At 39.2% G+C, this 26457-nt stretch overlaps 1 protein-coding gene across 1 annotated transcript in view; it reads right to left on the bottom strand.

The window, feature by feature from the left end:
* Positions 1-6680: 6680 nt before the first annotated feature.
* RPP30 (ribonuclease P/MRP subunit p30) overlaps positions 6681-26457 on the bottom strand; it is a 32145-nt gene continuing 12368 nt past the window's right edge. Inside the window, exons 6-11 of the mRNA XM_082610159.1 lie at positions 23748-23837; positions 14943-15059; positions 14360-14389; positions 13945-13982; positions 13479-13558; positions 6681-9987 (exon numbers count right to left, since the gene is read on the bottom strand). Of these exons, the coding sequence (XP_082466285.1) occupies positions 9878-9987; positions 13479-13558; positions 13945-13982; positions 14360-14389; positions 14943-15059; positions 23748-23837 (465 nt within the window). The 3' untranslated portion in view covers positions 6681-9877. The remainder of the gene's footprint in view (positions 9988-13478; positions 13559-13944; positions 13983-14359; positions 14390-14942; positions 15060-23747; positions 23838-26457) is intronic.

Genomic DNA, 26457 nt, shown 5'->3' with positions numbered 1-26457 from the left:
TTGATAGGGATTGCACTGAATCTGTAGATTGCTTTGGGTAGTATACTCATTTTTACAATGTTGATTCTTCCAATGCAAGAACATGGTATATCTCTCCATTTGTTTCTATCATCTTTCTTTCATCAGTGTCTTATAATTTTCTACATACAGGTCTTTTGTCTCCTTAGGAAGGTTTATTCCTATTTTATTCTTTTTGTTGTAATGGTAAATAGGAGTGTTTTCTTAATTTCACTTTCAGATTTTTCATCATTAGTGTATAGGAATTTAAGAGATTTCTGTGCATTAATTTTGTATCCTGCACTTTACCAAATTCATTGATTCGGTCTAGTAGTTTTCTGGTAGCATCTTTAGGATTCTCTATGTATAGTATCATGTCATCTGCAAACGGTGACAGCTTTACTTCTTTTACGATTTGGATTCCTTTATTTATCTCTTCAGATTGCTGTGGCTAAAACTTCCAAAACTATATTGAATAATAGTGGTGAGAGTGGGCAAACTTGTCTCGTTCCTGATCTTAGAGGAAATGGTTTCTGTTTTTCAACATTGAGAATGATGTTGGCTGTGGGTTTTTCATATACAGCCTTCATTATGTTGAGGCAAGTTCCCTCTATGCCTACTTTCTGGAGGGCTTTTATCATAAATGGGTGTTGAATTTTGTCAAAAGCTTTCTCTGCATCTATTGAGACGATTATATGGTTTTTCTCCTTCAATTTGTTAATATGGTGTATCACATTGATTGATTTGCACATACTGAAGAATCCTTGCATTCCTGGGATAAACCCCACTTGATCATGCTGTATGATCCTTTTAATGTGCTGTTGGATTCTGTTTGCTAGTATTTTGTTGAGGATTTTTGCATCTATGTTTATCAGTGATACTGGCCTGTAGTTTTCTTTCTTTGTGACATCTTTGACCGCTTTTGGTATCAGGGTGATGGTGGCCTCATAGAATGAGTTTGGGAGTGTTCCTCCCTCTGCTATATTTTGGAAGAGATTGAGAAGGATAGGTGTTAGCTCTTCTCTAAATGTTTGATAGAATTCGCTTGTGAAGCCATCTGGTCCTGGGCTTTTGTTTGTAGGAAGATTTTAATCAGTTTCAATTTCAGTGCTTGTGGTTGGTCTGTTTATATTTTCTATTTCTTCCTTGTTCAGTCCAGAATGTTGTGCATTTTTAAGAATTTGTCAATTTCTTCCAAGTTGTCCATTTTATTGGCATATAGTTGCTTGTAATAATCTCTTATGATCCTTTGAGTCTCTGCAGTGTCAGTTGTTACTTCTCCTTTTTCATTTCTAATTCTATTGAGTCTTCTCCCTGTTTTTCTTGATGCGTCTGGCTAATGGTTTATCAATTTTGTTTACCTTCTCAAACACCAGCTTTTAGTTTTATTGGTCTTTGCTATCATTTCCTTCATTTCTTGTTCATTTATTTCTGACCTGATCTTTATGATTGCTTTCCTTTCGCTAACTTTGGTTTTTTTTTTTTGTTGTTGTTGTTGTTCTTCTTCCCTCTCTAATTGCTTTAGGTGTAAGGTTAGTTTGTTTAGTTGAGATGTCTCTTGTTTCTTAAGGTAGGATTGTAGTGCTATAAACTTCCCGCTTAGAACTGCTTTTGCTGCATCCCATAGGTTTTGGGTCATCGTGTTTTCATTGTCATTTGTTTCTAGGTATTTTTTGATTTCCTCTTTGATTTCTTCAGTCATCTCTTGGTTATCAAGTAGTGTATTGTTTAGCCTCCATGTGTTTGTATTTTTTACAGATGTTTTCCTGTAATTGATATCTAGTCTCACAGCGTTGTGGTCGGAAAAGAAACTTGATATGATTTCAATTTTCTTAAACTTACCAAGGCTTGATTTGTAACCCAAGATATGATCTATCCTGGAGAATGTTCCATGAGCACTTGAGAAGAAAGTGTATTCTGTTGTTGTTGGATGGAATGTCCTATAAGTATAAATTAAGTCCATCTTGTTTAATGTATCATTTAAAGCTGTTTCCTTACTTATTTTCATTTTGGATGATCTGTCCATTGGTGAAAGTGGGGTGTTAAAGTTCCCTACTATGACTGTGTTACTGTTGATTTCCCCTTTTATGGCTGTTAGTATTTGCCTTATGTATTGAGGTGCTCCTATGTTGGGTGCATAAATATTTACAATTGTTATATCTTCTTCTTGGATTGATCCCTTGATCATTATGTAGTTTCCTTCTTTGTCTCTTGCAACAGTCTTTGTTTTAAAGTCTATTTTGTCTGATATGAGAATTGTTACTCCAGCTTACTTTTGATTTACATTTGCATGGAGTATCTTTTTCCATCCCCTCACTTCCAGTCTGTATGTGTCCCTAGGTCTGAAGTGGGTCACTTGTAGACAGCATATATATGGGCCTTGTTTTTGTATCCATTCAGCCAGTCTATGTCTTTTGGTTGGAGCATTTAATCCATTTACATTTAAGGTAATTATCGATATGCACATTCCTAAGACCGTTTTCTTAATTGTTTTGGGTTTGTTATTGTAGGTCTTTTCCTTCTCTTGTGTTTCCTGCCTAGAGAAGTTCCTTTAGCCTTTGTTGTAAAGCTGGTTTGGTGGTGCTGAATTATCTTAGCTTTTGCTTGTCTGCAAAGGTTTTCATTTCTCCATCAAATCTGAATGAGATCCTTGCTGGGTAATCTTGGTTGTAGGTTTTTCTCCTTCATCACTTTAAATATGTCCTGCCACTACCTTCTGGCTTGCAGAGTTTCTGCTGAAAGATCAGCCGTTAACCTTATGGGGATTCCCTTGTGTGCTATTTGTTCTTTTTCCCTTGCTGCTTTTAATTTTTTTTTTTTTTTTTTTTTTTTGCGGTACGCGGGACTCTCACTGTTGTGGCCTCTCCCATTGCAGAGCACAGGCTCCGGATGTGCAGGCTCAGCGACCAATGCTCACGGGCCTAGCAGCTCCGCGGCATGTGGGATCTTCCTGGACCGGGGCACGAACCCGTGTCCCCTGCATCAGCAGGCAGACTCTCAACCACTGCGCCACCAGGGAAGCCCATGTATTTGATTTTTGATAGTTTGATTAATATGTGTCTTGGTGTGTTTCTCCTGGGATTTATCCTGTATGGGACTCTCTGTGCTTCCTGGACTTGATTATTTATTTCCTTTCCCATATTAGGGAAGTTTGCAACTATAATCTCTTCAAATATTTTTTCAGTCCTTCTTTTTCTCTTCTTCTCTTGGGACCCCTATAATTCAAATGTTGGTGCATTTAATGTTGTCCCAGAGGTCTGAGACCGTCCTCAATTCTTTTCATTCTGTTTTCTTCATTCTGCTCTGTCACAGTTATTTCCACTATTTTATCTTCCAGGTCAATTATCCGTTCTTCTGCCTCAGTTATTCTGCTACTGATCCCTTCTAGAGAATTTTTAATTTCATTTATTGTGTTGTTCATCACTGTTTGCTCTTTAGTTCTTCTAGGTCCTTGTTAAACGTTTCTTGCATTTTTTCCATTCTCTTTCCAAGATTTTGGACCATCTTTACTATCATTATTCTGAATTCTTTTTCATGTAGACTGTCTATTTCCTCTTCATTTGCTAGGTCTGGTGGGTTTTTACCTTGCTCCTTCATCTGCTGTGTGTTTCTCTGTCTTCTCATTTTGCTTCACTTACTGTGTTTGGGGTCTCCTTTTCACAGGCTGCAGGTTCGTAGTTCCCGCTGTTTTTGGTGTCTGCCCCCAGTGGCTAAGGTTGGTTCAGTGGGTTGTGTAGGCTTCCTGGTGGAGGGGACTAGTGCCAGTGTTCTGGTGGATGAGGCTGGATCTTGTCTTTCTGGTGGGCAGGTCCACGTCTGGCGGTGTGTTTTGGGGGGTCTGTTGCCTTATGATTTTAGGCAGCCTGTCTGCTAATGGGTGGGGTCATGTTCCTGTCTTGTTAGTTGTTTGGCATAGGGTGTCCAGCACTGTAGCTTGCTGGTCATTGAGTGGAGCTGGGTCTTGGCATTGAGATGGAGATCTCTGGGAGATTTTAGCCATTTGATATTACGTGGAGATGGGAGGTCTCTGGTGGACCAGTGTCCTGAACTTGGCTCTCCCACCTCAGAGGCACAGGCCTGACACCTGGCTGGAGCACCAAGCGCCTGTCATCTTCACAATAAAAGGGAGGGAAAAAAAAGAAAGAAAGAAAAAGATAAAATAAAATAATTAAAATAAAAAATAATTATTAAAAAAAATTTTAAATAAAAAAAGAGAGCAACCAAACCAAAAAAGAAATCCACCAATGATAACAAGTGCTAAAAACTCTACTGAAAACAAACAACAAAGAAAGGACAGAACTGTAGGACAAATGGTAAAAGCAAAGCTATACAGACAAAATCACACATAGAAGCATACACAGTTACAAAAAGAAAAAAAAGGGGGGAAAATACATCGTTGCTCCCAAAGTCCACCTCCTCAATTTGGGATGATTCGTTGTTTATTCAGGTATTCCACAGATGCAGGGTACATCAAGTTGATTGTGGAGCTTTAATCTGCTGCTCCTGAGGCTGCTGGGAGAAATTTCCCTTTCTCTTCTTTGTTTGCTGAGCTCCCGGGGTTCAGCTTTGGATGTGGACCTGCCTCTGCCTGTAGATCACCTGAGGGTGTCTGTTCCCACCCAGACAGAACGGGGTTAAAGAAGCAGCTGATTTGGGGGCTCTTGCTCACTCAGGACGGGGGGAGGGAGGGGTACGGAATGCAGGGCGAGCCTGCAGCGGCAGAGGCCAGCGTGATGCACCATCCTGAGGCATGCCGTGTGTTCTCCCAGGGAAGTTGTCCCTGGATCACGGGACACTGGCAGTGGTAGGTTGCACAGGCTCCCGCGAGGCGAGGTGTGGACAGTGACCTGTGCTTGCACACAGGCTTCTTGGTGGCGGCAGCAGCAGCCTTAGCGTCTCATGCCTGTCTCTGGGGTCTGCACTGATGGCCACGGCTCGCGCCCGTCCCTGGAGCTCCTTTAAGTGGCGCTCTTAATCCCCTCTCCTCGCGCACCTTGAAACAATGGTCTCTTGCCTCTTTGGCAGCTCCAGACTTTTTCCCAGACTCCCTCCCAGCTAGCTGTGGCACACTAGCCCCCTCTAGGCTGTGTTCACACAGACAACCCCAGTCCTTTCCCTGGGATCTGACCTCCGAAGCCCGAGCCTCAGCTCCCAGCCCCTGCCTGCCCGTCCCGGCAGGTGAGCAGACAGGCCTCTTGCGCTGGTGAGTGCTGGTCGGCACCGATCCTCTGTGCGGGAATATCTCTGTTTTGCCCTCTGCACCCATTGCTGTACTCTCCTCCGTGGCTCCGAAGCTTCTCCCCTCTGCCACCCGCAAACTCCACCCACAAAGGGTCTTCCTAGTGTGTGGAAACCTTTCCTCCTTCACAGCTCCCTCCCAATGGTGCAGGTCCCAGCCCTATCCTTTTGTCTGTTTTTTCTTTTGCCCTACCCAGGTACGTGGGGAGCTTCTGGCCTTTTGGGAGGTCTGAGGTCTTCTGCCAGCGTTCAGTAGGTGTTCTGTAGGAATTGTTCCACGTTTAGATGTATTTCTGATGTATTTGTGGGGAGGAAAGTGATCTCCATGTCTTACTCTTCCGCCATCTTGAAGCTCCTCCCTCAGGGGCATCTTTAAAAATGGTATTTTATAACATGTTATTGTTAATTAAAACTACTGGCTTTTGTATTTATTTTATAATTGACCACTTTGCTGAACTTTTATTGAAGGTACTGTCATCTTGTTGCAACTAAACTAGTTCACGTTCTAACAAAAGCAAACTTTAAAGAAGCCCACTTGCTGTTCTTCACTGGTGACCAGCCATCACGCCCTCCTATTTTGAACAATAGGATAAGCACCTGTTCATAAACAGAAAGCAGGCACAACTGAAAATACATAACAAATGTATTTGAAATACAGGTGCTAAAAAGCACCTGTATTTCTAACCTTTACACAGTTGCTTTTCTTGAGTTTTTCAAGAAGACTCACATTGTGCCATTAACTTTTCCTCCTTTCTAATATAACATGAATGACCTCAATATTATACCTGGTACAGTTGGGGCTAAAATATAGTCAGTTGGTTGAAAAAGTAGATCATTGTGGGGCATCAAAAAAAGTTGAACATACATCCTCTTAAACATTTTAAGTTTAAAATATATAAATGTGCCAATCTTTTAAAGAAAGGTCAAAGCCTATTCTTGGAAGTATGGCTCCACTGATGGGAGATCTACATTTGTTCTTGAGTTCCAGTCTCTTTAAAGAAGAAAGAAAAGTGGTATTTCATTTAGCTTTGATTTGCATAATTAGTAATGTTGAGCATCTTTTCATGTGCCTATTGGCTATCGGTACATCTTCCAAAGACATATTGGACATTTTTCAGATCTTCTGCCCATTTTTATTTTATTCGTTTATTTATTTTTGGCTGCGTTGGGTCTTTGTTGCTGCACGCGGGCTTTCTCGTTGTGACAAGCGGGGGCTACTCTTGGTTGCGGTGCATGGGCTTATCATTGTGGTGGCTTCTCTTGCTGTGGAGCATGGGCTCTAGGCACTCAAGCTTCAGTAGTTGTGGCACGTGGGTTCCGTAGTTGTGGCTCACAGGCTCAGTAGTTGTGGCGCATGGGCTTAGTTGCTCTGAGGCATGTGGCATCTTCCCAGACCAAGGCCTGAACCCATGTCCCCTGCATTGGCAGGCTGATTCTTAACCACTGCGCCACCAGGGAAGCCCCCTCTGCCCATTTTTAAATTGGGTTGTTTGGTTTTTGTTGTTGAGCTGTATGAGTTTTTTTTATATATTTTGGCTATTAACCCCTCATCAGATATATGATTTTAAAATATCTTCCCATTCAGTAGGTAGTCTTTTTTTTTAACCTGTCAAAAACTTTTACATACACACACACACACACACATATATATGTATATTTCCAGATTCTTTTCCTTTATAGGTTATTACAAAATACTGATTATAGTTCCCTGTGCTATACAGTAGGTCCTCGTTGGTTGCCTTTTCATTTTGTTGATAGTTTCTTTTGCTGTGCAGCTTTTTAGTTTTGCATTTGTTTCCCTTGCCTGAGGAGATATATGTGGAAAGATAATGCTAATACCTATGTCACGCCTGATAGCCTGTTAGAATGGCTATTATCAAAAAGGCAAGAAATAAGAAATGTTATAGAGAGGATGTCGAGAAAAGGGAACCCTCATACACTATTGGTAGGAATGTAAATTGGTCCAGTCACTAAGGAAAACACTATGGAGATTCTTCAAAAAACTAAGAATAGAACTACCATATGATCCAGCTATTCTTCTTCTGGGAATTTATCCAAAGAATATGAAAGTACAAATTCGTAAATATATACATACTCCTATGTTCACTACAGCATTATTTATATAGCCAAGATATGGAAAAAAACTAAATGTCCATCAACAAATGGATAAAGATGTGGTGTGTGTGTGTGTGTGTGTATATATATACACACACACACACACACACGTATATAAAATGGACTACTACTCAGCCATAAAGTTAGAGGAAATCTTGCCATTTGTGACACCACTGATGGACCTTGAGGGTATTATGCTAAATGAGATAAGTCAGATAGAGAAAGACAAATACTATATGATTTCACTCTTATGTGGGAAAAAAAAAGAGAAAAAGAACAAACTAAATGAAACAAAAACAAACACATAGATAAAGAGAACAGATTAGTTGTTACCAGAGGGGAAGGAGGGATGGGGGGGAAAGCAAAAGGGGTAAGGAGTCAACTGTATGGTGATGGATGGAAACTTTTGCTGGCAAGCTGTAATGTACACGAGTTGAATTATAATGTATACACATAAAACAATGTTATAAACAATGTTACCTCAATTACAAAAAAAAAGAAGAAAAAAGAGAACTTATAAAGACTCTGGTAAAGCAATCCAAGTGCAGAATTTCCACTGGATCTCCTCTAAATCTAGTTGTCTTGCTCACACCTATTTTGAAAGTTCTTTTTTTTTTTTAATGTTTGCTTTTTTAAAAAATTAATTAATTATTTATTTTTGCTGTGTTGGTTCTTTGTTTCTGTGCGAGGGCTTTCTCCAGTTGTGGCAAGTGGGGGCCACTCTTCATCGCGGTGCGCAGGCCTCTCACTATCGTGGCCTCTCTTGTTGTGGAGTACAGGCTCCAGACGTGCAGGCTCAGTAGTTGTGGCTCACGGGCCTAGTTGCTCCGTGACATGTGGGATCTTCCCAGACCAGGGCTCGAACCCGTGTCCCCTGCATTAGCAGGCAGATTCTCAACCACTGCGCCACCAGGGAAGCCCTTGACAGTTCTTTTTAATGACTCATCTTTTTCAAACTTTTCAAAAGCATTAATTTTCCAGGGAATTCCTTTTTTTCCTCTCCTGGTTCATCAGTTTTTATAATTTTAAATTAACTTATATTAATTTTACAATGCTAAATACAATGGCATAAACAGACTTGTGAATAAACACACACCTAACTTTTGGTGAATCCAAGTGGGGTGAAGGCAGAAGCAAGCTGGCACTCAAGGAAGTGGCAGACTCTGGGTGTAAGGGCTCAGAAGCAGTGGCCATGAGTTTTATGGAGGGAGTGTAGTAGGCTAATCCATCATATTGCTTAAGAAGAAGTAAAAAATGCTTTATTTTTAGAACCATGATGCTTAATATATATACTATAAAGAGAAATGAACATATACATGTATGTGTGAAATATTCTTCTATTTGTATTTTTTCAAGAGTTTTTATTCTTGTTTATTTTTTTTAAATAAGGAGTGGACTTTAAATTTTATCAAATGTCTTACTGGCATCTATTAAGATGATTCTGATTTTTCTCATTTGACCTATTAATATGATAAAGTGTAGTACACTGAAAAGAACTAACAAATCCTTACATTTCTAGAATAAATCTCACCTGGTTATGGTATACTCTGTTTTACCAATATCTTATTTAAGGATCTAAATTCATAAGTGAGTTTAGTGTAAAGCTTTCTCTTTTTAAAATTATCTTTTCTCTGACTCTCAGAACAGTGTTCTTATCTTCATTTAAATGATTTTCTTAATATCAATATAGCATAAATGCAAATATTTACAAAAAAGGCTACTTCTACTTAATATAATGATCCTGCTAATAATAATATAATAATTAAATTAATAATTAAAAAAATTATAATTAATAATTTAAAAAATTATTTCCAAAGTTGATTGAGTCCAGTGCTTTGAGATTTTTACTATAGCAATTAGAAAAATCAATATTAGGTTTTCAGGGGCTTCCAACTCAAAGGAATCCTATTTCAAGGACATCATGGAGGTAAGAACCAGCAAACGAAGAGGCCAAGTGTGATTTTACGTGCACTTTCCCTTTCCTTCCACAGATTTTATAGCAATTCCTTTTAGAAAGGACTTGGACTTGATGACTATAATGAAAGAGAGGCTTAAAGCAAGAGTAGATCAACTAAAAGCCAACCCCTTAACATAAGTTTTAAGAGTCCTCAAAATAACCACTTTTTGAGTAGTAAAATTAAAAAATAATAAGCCATGTATATCAAGTAAAGCTGAAAAGCATGAACTTTTAAATGAGCAAGAAACATTTTTAAGGAGTCTCTTGAAATATTGAAACATCTTATTCAATTATACCTTCTTCCATTTATCACTTAACAGAAAGGATAAAGGAACTAGTCTTTGCTTTTCTCTTAAAATATCTAAATTCATTACAGGGGCAGCCTTTTTTTTTTTTTAAATGCTTTACTAGGTTTTGTTATTTTAATGGCTTAAGTATAAGACTGCTTTTATAGACTACCAGTATCTAGCTCCAAGTGAAAATAGTGAATCATACGGAGGTTCTGTTTCTGTTGCGGCTAATGGATTCTCAAAAGGCAAAAGGGAGTGTTGACAGAGATGGGGACTCATTTCAGCTCTCACACTTGGCTTTCTTGCAGGCTGGAAGAGAATCATCATCTACTTCTGATGTCCGAGGTTTCTTCACCGTGGAAATAATTCCAAAAGCAGTTTTTCTAGTTTCTATAAGACAAACAAGGAAACCAAAGTGCCTGAAGTTAAGCCATGATTTCAAAAGAGGTGGTTTTAACAAGCATCCCCATGTTACTGTGACTTACAGCATGAGTAAATGATGAAACCATAATAGACTGCTATGAGTGTTGATGCCATTTACAGTCCTCACCTTTCCCCACCACCAGCTTCTAAAAATATCTGTATATTTTTAACATCTAGTTCATTCCAAAGGGACTACCCCAAGGGTAAAACTATAGGGCAGGTTATCTTTAATGGTCTGTCCGAGGCATCTTATGTAGCCAGAACCCAAGTTTCAGAGCTTGGTGCAGCACGTGCTTAAAGTATGGTAGAAAGACAAATGAATCAAGACGGCAACTACAACAGTGTGCTTCCCTGGTTGTGTGTGTGCTCACTTCATTTTATAGCACAGACCATTCATTATCTGTGTCCCCCACTAGATCATGATTATACCTCTGAAGAATCAATTGTATGGCGAACATCCAACAATGCCTAGTTATTTAACAGGTGTTTAAGAAATACTTGTTGAGTGAATGAGGAATAACGCACATGGTTATTGATCTCTTATATATTGGTGACAATGAACAAGAAGAATGGGAATTATTAAATGTTTAGGTCAGGTTGCTAGCAGAGTTCAACTTAAATGTAGCTAACTTCTGCTAAAAATGTACTAAGGGGCTAGGCTCTGTGTCATCTACAGAGGATCTTAGGATGCATAACACAGTGCTTCTTCCTACCACACACTGAGATAGCACATCAGGGGCAAATATGATAGGAATGGAGGCACCACAAGAAGTAACTCTGCCTGGATGAATCAGGAAGATATCATGAAAGAAGTGATGCTAAGAATAGGGAAGAAGGAAAAGGAAAGGAGAGGAAAGTGTTCCTTTGCAAAGGCATAGAGAGAGAGGTAAGAAGAATCTAATATACTTAGGGGACAATATGGCCAGTGTAAAGGAGGAACATGAAAAAATTAGGGGGAAACGAGGCTGGTACTTGTGAAGGGCCACAGTGCCGTGAAAAGAGATTTAAACTTAGTCCTTAGGAAACAGGGAAGGACTGGGGAGGAGAGAAAGAGAGACCCTTTGGATACAAAGGAGATAAAAATCAAAAGGATTTAATAAACATAAATTTAGTTAAGAATTATTTCTTATTTCATGTACAAAAGTCAATTCTAAAAGTTAAACACTACCTTTTCATTTATCAGGATTAATTTACCAAGTCTACTAAATCTTTGCCAGTTATTTAAAAGCATTTTAATTTATAAAAGGGACAAAACTGCTCTCAAGGTCATTAAAATACCAACATAATCAGAGAACCTCAAAATAAACAGAAATTTCCCATGATTTCCAAAAAATGTTACATTTAGAGATGTCTATTTTATCACTGTAAGTAAACTTCTAAAAATCAGTAGAATGAATAAAAAATACAAAAATTAAATTGTGAGAATCAATACTTTGTAACAAAACAAAATGCATTAGTTTCAAAATTATATTAGTTCCATCTCAGAAATATTTTTTTTACATCACATGAACATTTACTTCTTAATCTAAGACAACGGATTATAAACCACTGAAAAACAAGATTTTCATAATTATCAGATAAAGTAACTCTTTTAGATCTTGAACCTGTCCCCTCTGTCCCCTCCCCACAACCTCCTTAGAATTGCTATTCATTGGTTTCTAGAATCCCACAGGACCCATCTAACTGTGATGCCTTGTAGCAAGTCTTCCAATGTAGAAGGCCAGCTACTGCGTGTCCCAAGTCTTCCGTTTTCCAGGTATCCATTCCTGCACTGCTTTCAACAATTGCTCTCGTGATAAGGTTTTCACACCCTCCAAGAATGAACCATTTTCTGGTAGTGCTTCAGTGTAGTGCTGTCCTTCTTAAATGTGGCACTCAGGATGATACAGATGCCAGCCAGGACTTATCAGTGCAGAGGATAATGATGACACTTTGAATCTTCCTGCCTCAGAATCTTGTATTTCTTCTAATATAACCTTAGGCTGAATTTGCAATCCTAGTAAATTGAATTTTGAAACTGCTGTCTCAAATTGATCCCAATGTCAACTAAAGTCAGGGTAATTACAACATCCTGTAGATGTGTTGTTAATTCTGCAGGGACAGCAGGCATAAACTAGGACTGTCCTGGGCACAACTAGAATGAATGGGAATGCTAAAGTCCACAAAGCTTCTTTTAGTTTAGCTTCTGTAAAAGCCTAGCTTTATATAACTTATTTTGAATAGCTGAGTTTTTTGAAGCACAGATCTTCATATTTTTCCCTACTAAATTTTCAAAATTAACTTCCCTTCCTTGTCTCAGTCTGTTTTAAATGACTAATTGTTATCCAAAATCTTGACGATTCCTTACGTTCATTTAAAATAGACAAAAATAATGGCAGAACTACCAGTGTGAACCAACTGTTCCCTAGTTTCAAGAAAATCTTGATAAAGTTTTAATTAATTTGGTCATTCCCAGAGCTTATGTGATGGGTCTAGGCTATCTAATACAACAATCTCAAACTAAAAATGTTGAAAGCAAAAGCAAAATCATCTAATTCATGGTAATACAGTAACCAGTTCTACGAAGTGGAAATCAGATCACTAAAATCCAGACATAATACACAAGCCCTCGATAACCTAACTATTCATATACTAAATCACCCAGTTAATATGTAGCAACCAATTCTGAAGTTTAACATTCATCTGGGTAATATCAAGTCAATTGCTTCTTGACCACTGCCACTAGTGCTAAAAATTACAAAGAGAATGAAGATAAAACAGCAGATGAAAAGTGTAAACTTTTTTCTTTTAAAAAGCCTCATTTTTATTCTCCAAAGTCCTAGCATATCAAACACTTCTAGTTCAATTTTTATCATCTAATGAATAAGAAATTCAGTGCCTTCAAGTAGTGAAATTAAGGTGAGGAGGAAGATATATATAAATGAAATGTGAGTAAAAAATGTGTAGTCTGTGCATAATTGAACAGGTAAACCAAAAATGAGAAAATAATCACAAGTTGTAATAAATGTGAAAAGTTATGATTTGAGTTTGTTAGCGGGATTTTAAAAAATGTATTTGGTGCTTTTGTGTTCCTCATAACTGGCTTAACATATATTTTGCACCGTTCAATTCTCTAAAACAGTGATTTTCAGCAGGGAAAGCATGTCCCTATGGAGGAAAAAGGGAGATTAGAAGCCTACCAAAATGCAGGCAGGGACACACGTGCAGAACTGGAAAGAATGCATTCAATACTCATTTCTGGAAGGCAAACTATATTCATTCCACAAACTACAGAAAATAAAGCCTGAAGTAAAGGGCGAGAAAGCACTGATGGGTATGGCTAAACAGGTTCAGAAAAGATGATCCGAATGGAACTCTGAAGGGCAGGATAATGAAAGTAGATATGGTTCAACTGTTTCACAGAAATGACTGGCTCTTAACGTGACCACTCAGTGTTTTTCTTGGAAGGACTTGCTCACCTCCGTGCAGAAGCACTGCTCGGCAGTTGGTGGACACTGCGGCCTTGGCGTCACTTTCCGACAGCCCAAACAGCAACCCTCTGGGGGGTCGTTAAAGATTTCAACCCAGTGTCAGCTGAGGACAGGAGACTAACAGAAACATAACTGACAATGCCAGTTCACCAGAGAGAGGCACTGAGAGAGACACTTTAATTCTATAGTTCTTAGTCCAAATGGAACAGGCATTTGAGAAAAGACTCATTTAACTCTAAGCTTTTATAGAGTCCTTCTTTCCCCCTTTTTCTATTTCACCCTTAATCCAGAAAACAAAAGGATGAAGTTTTCACAATCTGATATAATTTTGTTTTGAAGCTATTAATTGATAAATTTATAGTAAAAGGTTAAAATATCTTATTAAAGTATAACATACCAAATTCCAAATTTCCTAAAAGAAAATTTCAATGACTTCTTACTCAGAAAAGGATACAAGTTTGCCACATCGTATGGGCCTCTTATTTCTAAAGGCTAAAATAAAATGAACAAAAAATAGATATGAAAGAAGTTATTCATAACATTTCAGTGACTTCATCTGCAGTAAATAGGATGCTTAAGTATCTAAAAACAAGGAAGTCAACTGCATAAATTTAAGTCCTTATAATTTTGACGGGTTACTTACATTTTTGAAAATATAAAAGATCCTTGAAAAGCATTTTGCAACAATTTAAAGGAAAAACTATTTATATAAACAAAATTTGAAGCCCCAAAGGAATGGAGATAAATTTTACTCTTCAGCAATTACAATGAGAAAATGCAATTAAAAATGAAAACATGCAATAAACCTTTATTACGTGACTAATTTAACTTGAAAAGGGAAAAAATAAAGTACTTAATGCCAGACTTACCCTTTCAGCAGCACTAGATATAATTACATTCTACGAAATAGAAAGTAATCAATATTAATCTTAGATAAATGTCAAAAAAATTGAAGTCTTATAATACAAGTAACCAGTAATCAAGTTTTAACATAAATACCAACTTCTTCTAAAGTTAAGGTAAATAAAGTGAAGGATGAAAGACCTCATGTCAAACTAAAGGCAGCCTAAAATAAGAAACAGAACAAGAAGCCTTCCCAACAGATCTTAGAAAAGATGCATTAGTTTAAAAAACTAGTTGAAAAGGTCATATAACCTTAATTCAACTCAGTGATGACAACTGTATCTAGATGATTGTTTCACAGTAGGTAAACGGCCAATTCTTTACTGAAAGATAAAGACTTTCAACACAACTTTCCCCCCCTCATATTATTTTTCCCTAGGATATTTTTCTTTCTCTTAAAACTTGCAGAGCTCACTGAAATGGGAGAATTTGTTGCTGTGCCTTGAGAACTTTCTGCTTTAAGGAAATGGGGTCAGCTTGATAACCCCAGTATATTAATAATAATGAACTGCTAGATTTGAAAAATATCCTAAAATTATGGAACCATACCTTTCCTTTGCAGACCTGCATTAAATTGAGGGCGTTGGAAATTGTGTATCTTCTCATTGTGGAGTCTTTGATAGCGGGGCTATAGACAAGTTCAAAGCCCACACCTCGGTCAATTGCCTTCACAGGAAATAAAGAAAATAAACTGTCAAAGCTAAACACACACTGTCTTACTTTATTTTCACTGAACTTCCCCCTCACCTCCCTCCTCACATCCCACCCCCGCACTGCCCACCTCCTGCATGTCCAGGTACAGCCTTGAATAAAGGCAGATTTGTGCCCGAATGGCACCATCTATGGGAGAAGAAAACATATCTGTGGCTCTGTCTCACCAGAGTTTATCTTAGCTGTGGGGAAGCTGACTTTGTATAAACAGGAATCATCAAGAGGCTGAGGAGAGCAACGTCCCAGTGGGGTGGCAGAAGGGCTACTACTCCATGAATTATCTAAAGGAAACCGGAGATGTGTTCCCTACATACAGGATAAACTGTTTGCAAACATAGTAAACCAAGTAATTTGACCCAAGAATGAAGAGACAAAGAAATGAGCTGAAAAATGTCCAAAGAACAGGAGTGGAACACCTCTCGGGTAAGTCATTTATTATGCATATGTTGAAGGAAGAAACTAACGGGCCACAGTTGAGTGCCATGTGCTAGGCACTGTGCTAAGAGTCCTATGTATTTATTTAACCCCTACAATACCTTTAGAAGGCACTGTGGCAGAGACAGCTAACTGCCCCACTCTCTCTTCTCTTCTCCCCTTTTTCTTTACTAACAGAGCCCCTGATCTGAAACGGGGCTCATGGATGCCCAGCAAAAAAGATGAAAGCAACCTGGGCCCTTGAAAATTCTGCCCAGCTTACCAGACTAGCTTGGCCTTTTACATGAGAAAAAGAAACTTCTTTCTTATTTAAGATGTTCTTAATAGGTAGGCATCCACAGGTAAGAAAACAGCCTGGAAGAAGTGGTAATGGGATCTACTACACTATGCAGTTTCCCTGATGAGTGATTCAAATCTTCATCCATTCACAACAGATAGGTTTTTAAGCCAGCTGTGCATGGGAATGGGTGAGCAAAAGCTGACATGGTCCCCCTCTTGTAAGAGCTTCCAATTTAGTGGGGGAGACCATGAAATAATTACACAAAAATATAAAACTTCCACTGTGCTAAGTGCCATCAAGAAGTCTGGGAGTGGGTGAGGAAGGACTTAATCAAACGACTAGCAAAGAGAGGAGCACTTGCAGAGGGAGGGGGCAGTATGTGAAGAGGCTCTAGGGTTGGAGGAAGCATGTAGCATGTAGAGAAGGTCAAAGGCTGGAAAGGAGAGAATGAGGAGAGCCCTGTGGTGGGAGCGGGGGCTGAAGAGGATGGGAAGTGCCAAATGGAGACAATTAATCTTAATAGCCACACGAAGCATCTAAGGATTTTAGTGTGGAGGGGATAATCAGAGTCAGGACGACAAAGTCGCTTGGTTGCAGTGGTCTTTCAAAGGAGCAAAGGGGGAAAAGCAGGCAAAGACCAGGCAGTATGGTCCAAGCCTCTGCCTGGCAAACAATTTTCTATTTATTACCCAGAGGATGAGTTGGGACTGGCCCAGCTGTGACTGCTGGAGGTCTACTCCTGAGTGTTACAAGAACTGGAAAAACCTGTCTTCTTCAGATCTGGCAGTCCACCTTGATTTAATTCACATGTACTGGCAGATTCCTTCCACTTGCCCTTCCTGAACACAGACTTTTCTTCCGCCCCACCCTGCAATCTTCCCTTTCCTTAACTTTTCTGCCTGCCTTGAGGTGCCCAGATTTTTAGATTTCCCTATATATCTGATATTAGTTTAATTAGCATTTACATGCTATTTTCCACACTGCAACCTCCCCCTCTCCCCTTTTCAGACAACTTTTTCCTGCCTCCAATTCTTTGGCTTGTGTTAATTATATCTGGGAATGATGTCTGTTATGATACTCTTTGTGCCATAAATATATACCTCATTCGCCCTGCCTAACTTGTACACTTGAGAGCTGGTATCATGATACTTCTTTGTAACACAGAACTGTCTTTTATACAAAAAGCATTTAATATATTTATATTCTGAGTGAATAAATAGTAGCTTATGGAAAAGAGGTCATGTGATAATGCTGTTCACTATGGATTATCCATCACAAAAGAAACCAGGGTTAACTTGGCAAACTGAAATTCACAGATAAACCAAAACATGTCCTTTAACCATAGTCTCAACTATCCCCCTGGCTATTTCTCTTACCAAAACTAATTAGCCAAAGAGGCTTACTTACAGGTATTTCTTTTCCTCATCCCTCTAGTTGCTGAACTAAAACACAAGTCGGTAGGATGGAGAAGAGGGGACATAAAAGATGTGGATGACACACAGAACTAGGTGAACAGGTCCCAAAGGATTCTGGAAAATTTGCTGCCCGCCCCCCTTGGGGACCAGATCAAAATACAAACTCCTTTTTTGGGGGGGTGTGGAGAGGGTTAGATGGACATAATTATCCACTTATTTTTATTTATTTATTTATTTTGCGGTACGCAGGCCTCTCACTGTTGTGGCCTCTCCTGTTGCGGAGCACAGGCTCCGGATGCGCAGGCTCAGCTGCCATGGCTCACGGGCCCAGCCGCTCCGCGGCATGTGGGATCTTCCCGGACCGGGGCACGAACCCGTGTCCCCTGTATTGGCAGGCGGACTCTCAACCACTGCGCCACCAGGGAAGCCCCACTTAATTATTTTTTAAGAAGAAAGTTCTGATTCCGATCTTAGTACATTAATCAAATTCACTTTCAAGCTGAAAACTCTCAGAGAAACTGAAGATAATGTGCTACTGAAGGTTGTGAACATTTCTTTCATAACACCTTATTTAAAAATTTTAGATAGATGAAATACAGACTCATTACCTGAGCTACTGCTTCTAAGACCATTTTAACATAAATTGCCTTAAGCTCATCAACTGATTGTTCATAACAGCCTTTTCATAAAGAATGCCAGTGCCCGCGTGATTGGCTTTTGTTTGCATCTCTGACCAAAGGTTCTGGAATAGGCAGATGATTTCTTTACTAATGAGAAATAAGTCATAATGATCCTACAAACCAAGAACAGGTGTGTGATATTTGAAAAGAGATGGTGGTGGTAAAGTTCCAAGAACTAAGCAAAGCTTAAGAGAGAAAGGAAATAGGGTGTTGATTGCTGGGACAATATACAGATTCCCTGTTAATTTCATAAAAATTAGTTCTTTATTGAATTCGAAAGGATGATACTGTTGGTGTCATTCCTGGTATCATTCTTTGAGATAGGTAACTTGTTCACATGATTCACAAATCAAGTAACATAAGAAAGCAATAAAAAGTCTTCACTGTATCTCTGCTCCCACTTGTCCCACCCACACCTCCCATAATCACTTTCACTAACTTCGTGTCTTTTTCCAGAGTTTCTTCATACAGATACAAGCAAATATGAATATATATCATTATTTTTCCTCTTTCTTACCCCAAAGGTAGCCTACTACATTCTGGTTCTGACTTGAAGGGTTTTCCACGTCAGCTCCTAACTTCAGCATTGCTTTACAGCTGCAGAGTACTCCACTGCAGAGGTATGGCATTTACCCAAGCCTCTACTGATAGATTTTGGGTCGTTCCAGCCTACCTGTAGAATAAACACTAATTTTTTAGTGTTTTGGGGGACAGCTGGATATTATGGGTTCAATTGTTGACCCCCATAAAAGGTTATGTTGGGGTCCTAATCCTCAGTACCTTAGGATGTAACCTTAATTGGAAATAGCATCATTGTAGATGTAATTAGTTAAGATGAGGTCACACTGGGATAGGGTGGACCCCTAATCCAGTAAGACTGGTGTCCTTTATAAGATGATGGCCATGTGAAGACAGACAGGGAGAAAGAACATGTTGTAAAAACAGAGGTAGAGATCGGAGTTAGGCAGTTGCAAGCCAAGGACCACTAAAGATTGTCAGCAAACCATCAAAAGCTAGGAAGAGACAAAGAAGGATTCCCCTAAGGCTTCAGAGGGACCATAACCCCAATAATGTCCTGATTTCAGACTCCCAGTCTCCAGAACTGTGACCCATACACTTCTGTTAGTTTAAGCCACCCCATTTGTGGTACTTTGTTATGGTAGCCCCAGGAAACTAATACACTAGGTCAGAGGGTAAAGCATTTATAGTTTTCATAGTTGTTGCCAAATTACCCACTGCCCCATAAGGATCGTTCCAATTACACTGCTACAGTCAAAGTATGAGCATGCCTGCTTTCCCACAGCCTCACAAAAGTGTACCATCCAACTTCTGGGTTTGTGCCAATCAGATAGGTGATTTTAATGTGAATTTCTCTTAGCATGATGAATTTAAGCATCTTTTCATTTGTTAAAAGGCCATTTGTATTTCCTTTCCTGTGAAATGTCTTTTCCATATTCTTAATCCATTTTTTTGGATTGATCATCTCTCTCTCTCTCTTTTTTTTTTAACCTTATCAACTTCTAGGAGCTCTTTATATATTACAGAGATTAGTCACCTATGATATAAGTGAAACTATTTCTACCAGTCTGCCATTAGTCCTTTTAACTTTGTTTCTGATGGATTTTTTTTTTGGCCACACAGACATTTTTTTGGATACTGACAGGTTTGCTGGCACTGCTCCAAGTGTTGGATCAATGAAGTACTTAACATAGTTCGGTTCACAATATGTGTGATGAAAAATAACGTTTATAGAGCACTCACACCCAACTCAAGGATGTATGGTAAGATTCCTGGAACAACCTCAATGCTTCAGATACTAGTTACTGTATTTCTCTCAGTGGGGACTAACTGGACCAGGAAGACAGAAATGGATTAGGGTTAAAGGAAATGCTGAGGGGAAAACATTGGAAAGAGAGCATAAAACATACAATCATTGGAAATGGCTCAATAAACTTGAAGTTATTGTTGAATGGCACTAACACTGTTAAAAAAAAAATCAAAGGGAACGTGAAGATACGTGCTGATTAAAAAAATTCTTCTCAAAACCTGAATTCATAAAGATCACGTTTTAAAATATGAAATTATTCTGTGCTTAACAAAGAGCTCTGCTGTAAAGTAATTTTAAATAGCATTTCCCAGTGGGAAATGACAGCAGATTTAGAATCAAAGCTTAAGTACAAATCCCAAGTCAACCTTTGAGAGAGACACGTACCTGTTGTGAGCCACAAGCTACCTGAGTCTCAATGCCATCACCTGCATCACTGAAGTAATTCACATCTACCCCACCCTAAAGCTGCTGGGCTAGAGCAGGTGTGAAAGTGCTTAAGCCTTAAAATGCTAAATAATTAGAAGCCATCTGGCTATCCAAGAAGAGGAGCTGAATTCAATTTTTTTGAAACCCAACTATTACATGATAAAATGATTCCCGTACAACTTACTTAAGGCTCCAGAGGAGGTTTGTAGGAGATTTTAGAGGAAATTAACATAATTGAAATTATGGTGCCCTAAGCATGTGGTGAAAATAACAAAAGGATTGAGAGCTGAAAGTTATACATAAGGAGTGCTTTGGTATGTTTTAGCTCCTGGGCCCTCCTTTATAATCCCAACCTTTTTTTTTTTTTTATAACTTTGTTGAGGGATCATTGACACACAGAATGCATATATTTAAAGTCTACAATGTGATGATTTGATATACATATACTCTACATTGTAGAATGATTACTGAGATCAAGATAATTAACACATCCACCACCTGACATAGTTAACCTTTTTTTTGTTTTTTGTTTTTGTGTGTGTGGTGATTGTGGTGACAGTGCCTAGGATACGCTCTCAACTACTTTTGAGTTACAGTACTGGACTATTAACTACAGTCACCCACGCTGTACATTAGAGCCTCAGAACTTGTTCTTTTTTTAAGTGAAAATCTATACCCTTTGACCTAAAATCCCAACCTTCTGAGCTGACAATTCTCACATGGCTTATGGCCTCTAGGTTAAAGGCTAATGAATTAAATATCTTCATGCTCCTATTTTTCACCACCCCATCCAAATTAAGATCTGTGCTCAATACAGTGATCCTTATAAAGCCAACCTATCCATTTTTCATGGCCAAAGACAAGTTCATTCCCAGGGCCAAAAGAGCATGCAAGGACCAAGACTTAAGACTGAACTGTTCCCCACATTCACTCCATCCTCTATACTTTCATGGTGAATATATTTCCATACTTTAATCATACAGCTCCATATCCAGAATAGATAGTATTAGGTACAAATAATATACACATACCTATACAACTACTATTATTTATCCTGAACAATAAGGTGGACACCTTTTATTTTATGCTTCTAGCTTTTAATTTAATTTTAATTAATTTAACTTTTAATTCCAGTTTCTCTTAAATAAAAAAGAGGTGAATGAATTAATAGGGACTCTTCTGCTTCCTGACCAATTCACACTGCAGCCTACTTCTACACTAGACGAGGGCTAAAAATAATCCTGCACAGCCTTCCCTCTACTCCATCATCTAGTTTTTATTAAACAACATATGTAAAATGTTCATACCAGATTTTTAAAAAAGCAGACACTGTGTTAAATACTGCCTATCCCTCTCACTTGTCAAATTTTTACTTTTCAGAATTCTTAAATTGAAAAATGTGGGAATGAAGCCAAAAATATCCATCAAAAAATAGCACCTTCAGGAACTTACAGATGGAATCAGAAGGTGGGCTGTCCTAGTGCTGCCGCCTCCAGTGCATCTTCTCCTCACGCCGCCCCAGTGCCCCACTCCCCTCACAGTGAATGCTGCCTGCCAAGCCTGACAGCCAGCTAAGGACTAACGGTTCACAGGATTTGGCTGTGTTCCCCAAGCTGTACCCAGACATGCAAAATTAGACATATACTCGTTCAACTGACAGATTTTAGGGAAGACCTCTTATAGGCAAGGTATTTGGGTAATTAAAAAAGGACCATGACACAGCTCTCTAGAAGCTCACAAGCTGGGTTGGACAGCAGGGCACATTCCTAAGAAACCAATCAAAAGACGAAGCCAAAACAGCCACTGGGCAGCTTATCACTGTTGTGGGACATGAGGAATTATGCGCTGTGCACTGCTGTCCATTCCATGGACTTGGCCTTAGCATCACATGCCACTACCTCCCCCCAGCCAAGGACACAGTATCGTATGTGGGTTTACTCAGGCAAAGCCGTCTAGAAAATGGCCTTCCTAGTTCATTAAGGTGAAGAGAAAAGTAAAAAAGTTGTAAGTTTAAGAGCAACTTACGGAGGGTGCCATCTACATGGAAAATGGATTGGCAGTGTGGAGCTGGTAAAAAGCCTTGGCAACCTTCTAGAGACAGACACTACTAGCTCTGGGGAGGAACAACATGTGAGGCCAGTAAGACTGTCATCACCTTGGGAACTGTGTTAATTTGAGCCTTTTATCTTGGTAGCTGGGGCACATCGGAGATCTCATCTGATGGGGAGTCAACCAGGTCTGTCCCACCCCTGTGTCTGAAGAGCTGAACAGCTTCTCCTTCTTCATTTTACCACTTTTAACAACATATATCTCCAACTCTAAAATGTGATGATTAAGGGTCTTTTGTTTTTAGTGTTTACTTATTTAAGTACCGGCAAGAATGCGGGGAAACAATGATTTGAGCTTAACCAATATTGTTATATGTTCAGTAGTACTCTCATTATTGATCAGAAAAGAGCTATTTTATAGTTTGCCCTTTAAGTATATAAAATTTTGAATACTTTTTAAGTACAGCTTTAGTAGCATACACTTAGGGGTAGAACACAAGCCATCTTAAATTTTTCCACATTGGATTCAATTTTTCCACACCATACAGATCATTTTCTCCTCTCACTGTCTCTCCCTACTCTCAGCATCAAGCTAATTCCTTAGCAGTGGAGAGAGAAACAAAAATTGAAGAGGGGAGTTATCTATCCTGAAAAAAATCCATAAGTTTTTAATTTTCCAATTCTGACAGGATTGGGGATGTAATCTAGACTGTCTGTCAAACCTTTTTTCTCCTTCAACAGCACTTCTTGAGAATGGGAGAGAGCTTTGGAAGCCTCTATTCTAAAAAAGCATCCTAACTCCTCCCAGGATCTGGTTGCCAATGCAAACAGTTGACAGCTCTGCCAACCCTACGGCTTCCATTGTGAAACAATATCACTTTTATGATGGAGGAAGACATAAAAAGGTGTGACAGGTGGAAGATAAGGAGTAGAGGAAAACAAGAGAAATTATGTAGAAAGGTAACGAGAAAAATTCTACAGCAGAGGAAGGAGCACAAGATCTGTTGAATGCATGGTCCCCCTCTTAGGTTACCAGAAAGGTAACCCTGGGCTTTTGTGTGAGCCAGCACATTTCAATGCAAATTTTAATTCTGCAGAGACCACGCCTACCATGCTTTCCAGGCCCTGCCCCCTCCAGTCCCTGCCACCCCACCCTTCCCGTTTGCTGGTGCCTTGGGAACCCTCTCTCTACTTTGTCCTACTCCTTTCTTGGCTGCTCTGTCTCCTTAATGTTCAACATTCAGGCTGTAAGTGTCCATCATTATTAGCTCTCCTCTTAGGACATTTCCTTCACAAATTTGAGCTTCTAAGGCCTTTCAAACACATCTTGGTAATTCACTGGATATTTTTTATTTTAAGCTTTCTTTCTACCTTTAGTCAGCTTAGAAAACAAAATCCTTTTTTTAAATTGCCTATTTATTACTAGCCTTTGTTTTTTCCCCTCTAAGAACAGCAGTTCCTTCTGCCCCTTTTCCAGTGTGTTAATGCACATGTAGAGATTCACATATAGGATGGAAACTGTGACACTTACCACATTAATAGGGGGTCTTTTGAAGTAAAATGGTAGCTTCTCTGTTACAGTTACACAGACTAAATCCACATCTAAATGTGTACAAGCAACCTGTCAAGAAGAAAAAAACAGGTAAAGCCAAAAGGAAAATTGGCACATGTTAAGAATGGGGTAGGGTCAAACGTGCTACAAAGAAATGTAAATAGATATGGCTCACTCCTTAAGCATCACATGGTTCTGTGTTCAAATACATCTGTCCCTTTACAAAGTCAATGCTTAGCCATTCCTTCACATTTGGCTTGAATGGTTTACCTGTAATCTAGCTGAAGCAGAGTGATATGTCTATAGACCATCTCAACTGATAGGGTCTAGAGACCCTCTAATTCATGGTCAGCTACATAAGGAGAGGCTGCTAAGAGAGGCTCAGTTTCTGGAAGGTTACTTCAGATTGTTCTAGAAAAAGGAAACTAACTGCTCTGAAATCCAAGAAAAATAAATAAGCCAAGAGGAATGTATGCATGGTCCACTTACTCCAGAAATTATTTATTTTTGTGCCAGTAATTGGCCCACGCCTGTGGCTCCTATCAGTCTATTGACTGGCCAAAGAAATACATGGCACTACCAATGGCATTTTGTTCAAATGCTAATAGAAACAGAGCACCTCCATAAATGGTCAAAGCAGAGCTGTTATAAATCAAATGACACTGAATGCATTTTTTTCAACTTTTAATTTCCCTTTCCTTTGTTCTCATTTTTGCTATTATTTGTTGATACTCTGCATTTACTTCCAAAAGAGATTTGAAGCTGCTTATAAAAAAAGACATGCAAGATAAAATAAATAGATAAGGAAATCAGGATAAAAGGAAAATCAGGGAAGGAACATAAAGCCAGGGAAAGGTTACTAGCATAACAGTGCAGGCCAAAAGACAGGGCTAGAAGCTGCATACCCGGCTCTCATTTTGCCATTATTTGATTTACAGCAATAAAAGGAATTGGCTGTTTTGTACCATGACAAAAATAAGCCTTACTATCAATGCTGGTGTAATCAGGCTTGACAAACAAATCCAAGCTGCCAGGGTGGCTGTGCTGGCAAACTAACATCCGTGGCACGGACCAAGAGAAAGGGGTCAAGAGGGGGTGACAATGCCCCATAGGGTCAGCTCGACCTTCAGCAGTGACAGGAATGTCACATCTTATCCTTTCTCTTCAGAATCCTCACTTCAGTCGTTCCTACCCCCACCCCAGGGCTCCAGGAAGCAGGTAGTGATCAGAGGCTGCCTGGCTTTAAGAAAGTTGTAGTAACTTAGTAAGCCTGGGAAGTAAGGCTGGTTTGGCAGAAACACTTGGCTCATAAAGAATCTGCCCCATCCCAACTGCTACAGCTGTCCAACTCATAAAAGAGTCATTGAAAATTTGATAAGAATGGAGGAAGTAAAGGTCTGAATAGCAGATAAAACATAAAACACGCTCAGCTTCTGTTTGCCATTTTTAAACTACCAGATTGGCAAAGATCAAAAAGTTTAGCAATATACAGGTGACACAAAAATAAATAAACAGGGACTCACAGGGTCTTTAAATCAGTACAGGGTCTTGAAAAGCATTTCAGCAATAGGTATCAAAATTTTATAAGCACACATCAGCAAATTCCTGTAAGTACAGGAATGTATCCTATAGAGACTAGAAATGCATTCTATAGCCATATACCTTACAAATGCTTGAGGATATTGGTGAAAGGACGGTCGCTGCAACACCAATCACAAAAGACTAGACACAACTAAACATCCCTCAATTTTACTTAAAAAAAATTATGGCCCCTTTATGCAATGGAATATGCTGACTCCTTAAACGGAATAAGGTACCTCTCTAGTGGATATTATGGAACCATCTCTGAGATATACTGCCAGGTGAAAAAACCATGGAGGGAGGGAGGGAGGGAGGGAGGGAGGGAGGAAGGAAGGAAGGAAGGGAGGGAGGAAGGAAGGAAGGAAGGAAGGGAGGAAGGAAGGGAGGAAGGAAGGGAGGGAGGGAGGAAGGAAGGGAGGAAGGGAGGAAGGGAGGGAGGGAGGGAGGAAGGGAGGAAGGAAGGAGAGGAAGAGGAAAATGAAGAAAGGAAGGAAGGACTAGGTAAAAATACTTCTGAAAAGAAACACAAGAACTGCTAGCAGTGGTTGCCTCTGGAGAAAAGGGAGAGGGCGTTTTGGGTGGGAGGAAGGTGTACTTTTCAGTGCATACCTCTTTGCACTGTTTCAATTCATTATTACAAACACAAATTATTTTTCATTTCAAAAAGCTGATTCATTTCTTAAAAGCCTGTTAAACATTCTTCCCCAGAGTAAAGCTAAATTACATTACCTTTTTATTTATGTATTGCTCCTTTTTTCCCTCTTTTATATAACAGTAGTTAATTAAAAAATATCCCTTGTATTGGTTTAAGTACCTGCATTATAATAAACTTTCAGTTACAAAGGATGGCTCCACTTGGCTCCCTCTGACATCTCAGACTTAAAAGGTTTCAAACCAAATTCTTTTGTTATTTAGCTTTCTATGAATCCAAATGTTCAACTGATACATTTAGATAACTATAAAATAAGAGCTAATGTTCACACTATAATGAAATGCTTTCTAAATCATTAAAAAGGTTAAATTGGGCCTCCCTGGTGGCGCAGTGGTTGAGAGTCCGCCTGCCGATGCAGGGGATACGGGTTCGTGCCCCGGTCTGGGAGGATCCCAT

The sequence above is a fragment of the Mesoplodon mirus genome (genome assembly GCF_964341445.2).
Source record: "Mesoplodon mirus genome assembly, chromosome: 2".
NCBI lineage: Eukaryota > Metazoa > Chordata > Mammalia > Artiodactyla > Ziphiidae > Mesoplodon > Mesoplodon mirus.
This window is presented reverse-complemented; position numbering and strand designations above follow the sequence as displayed.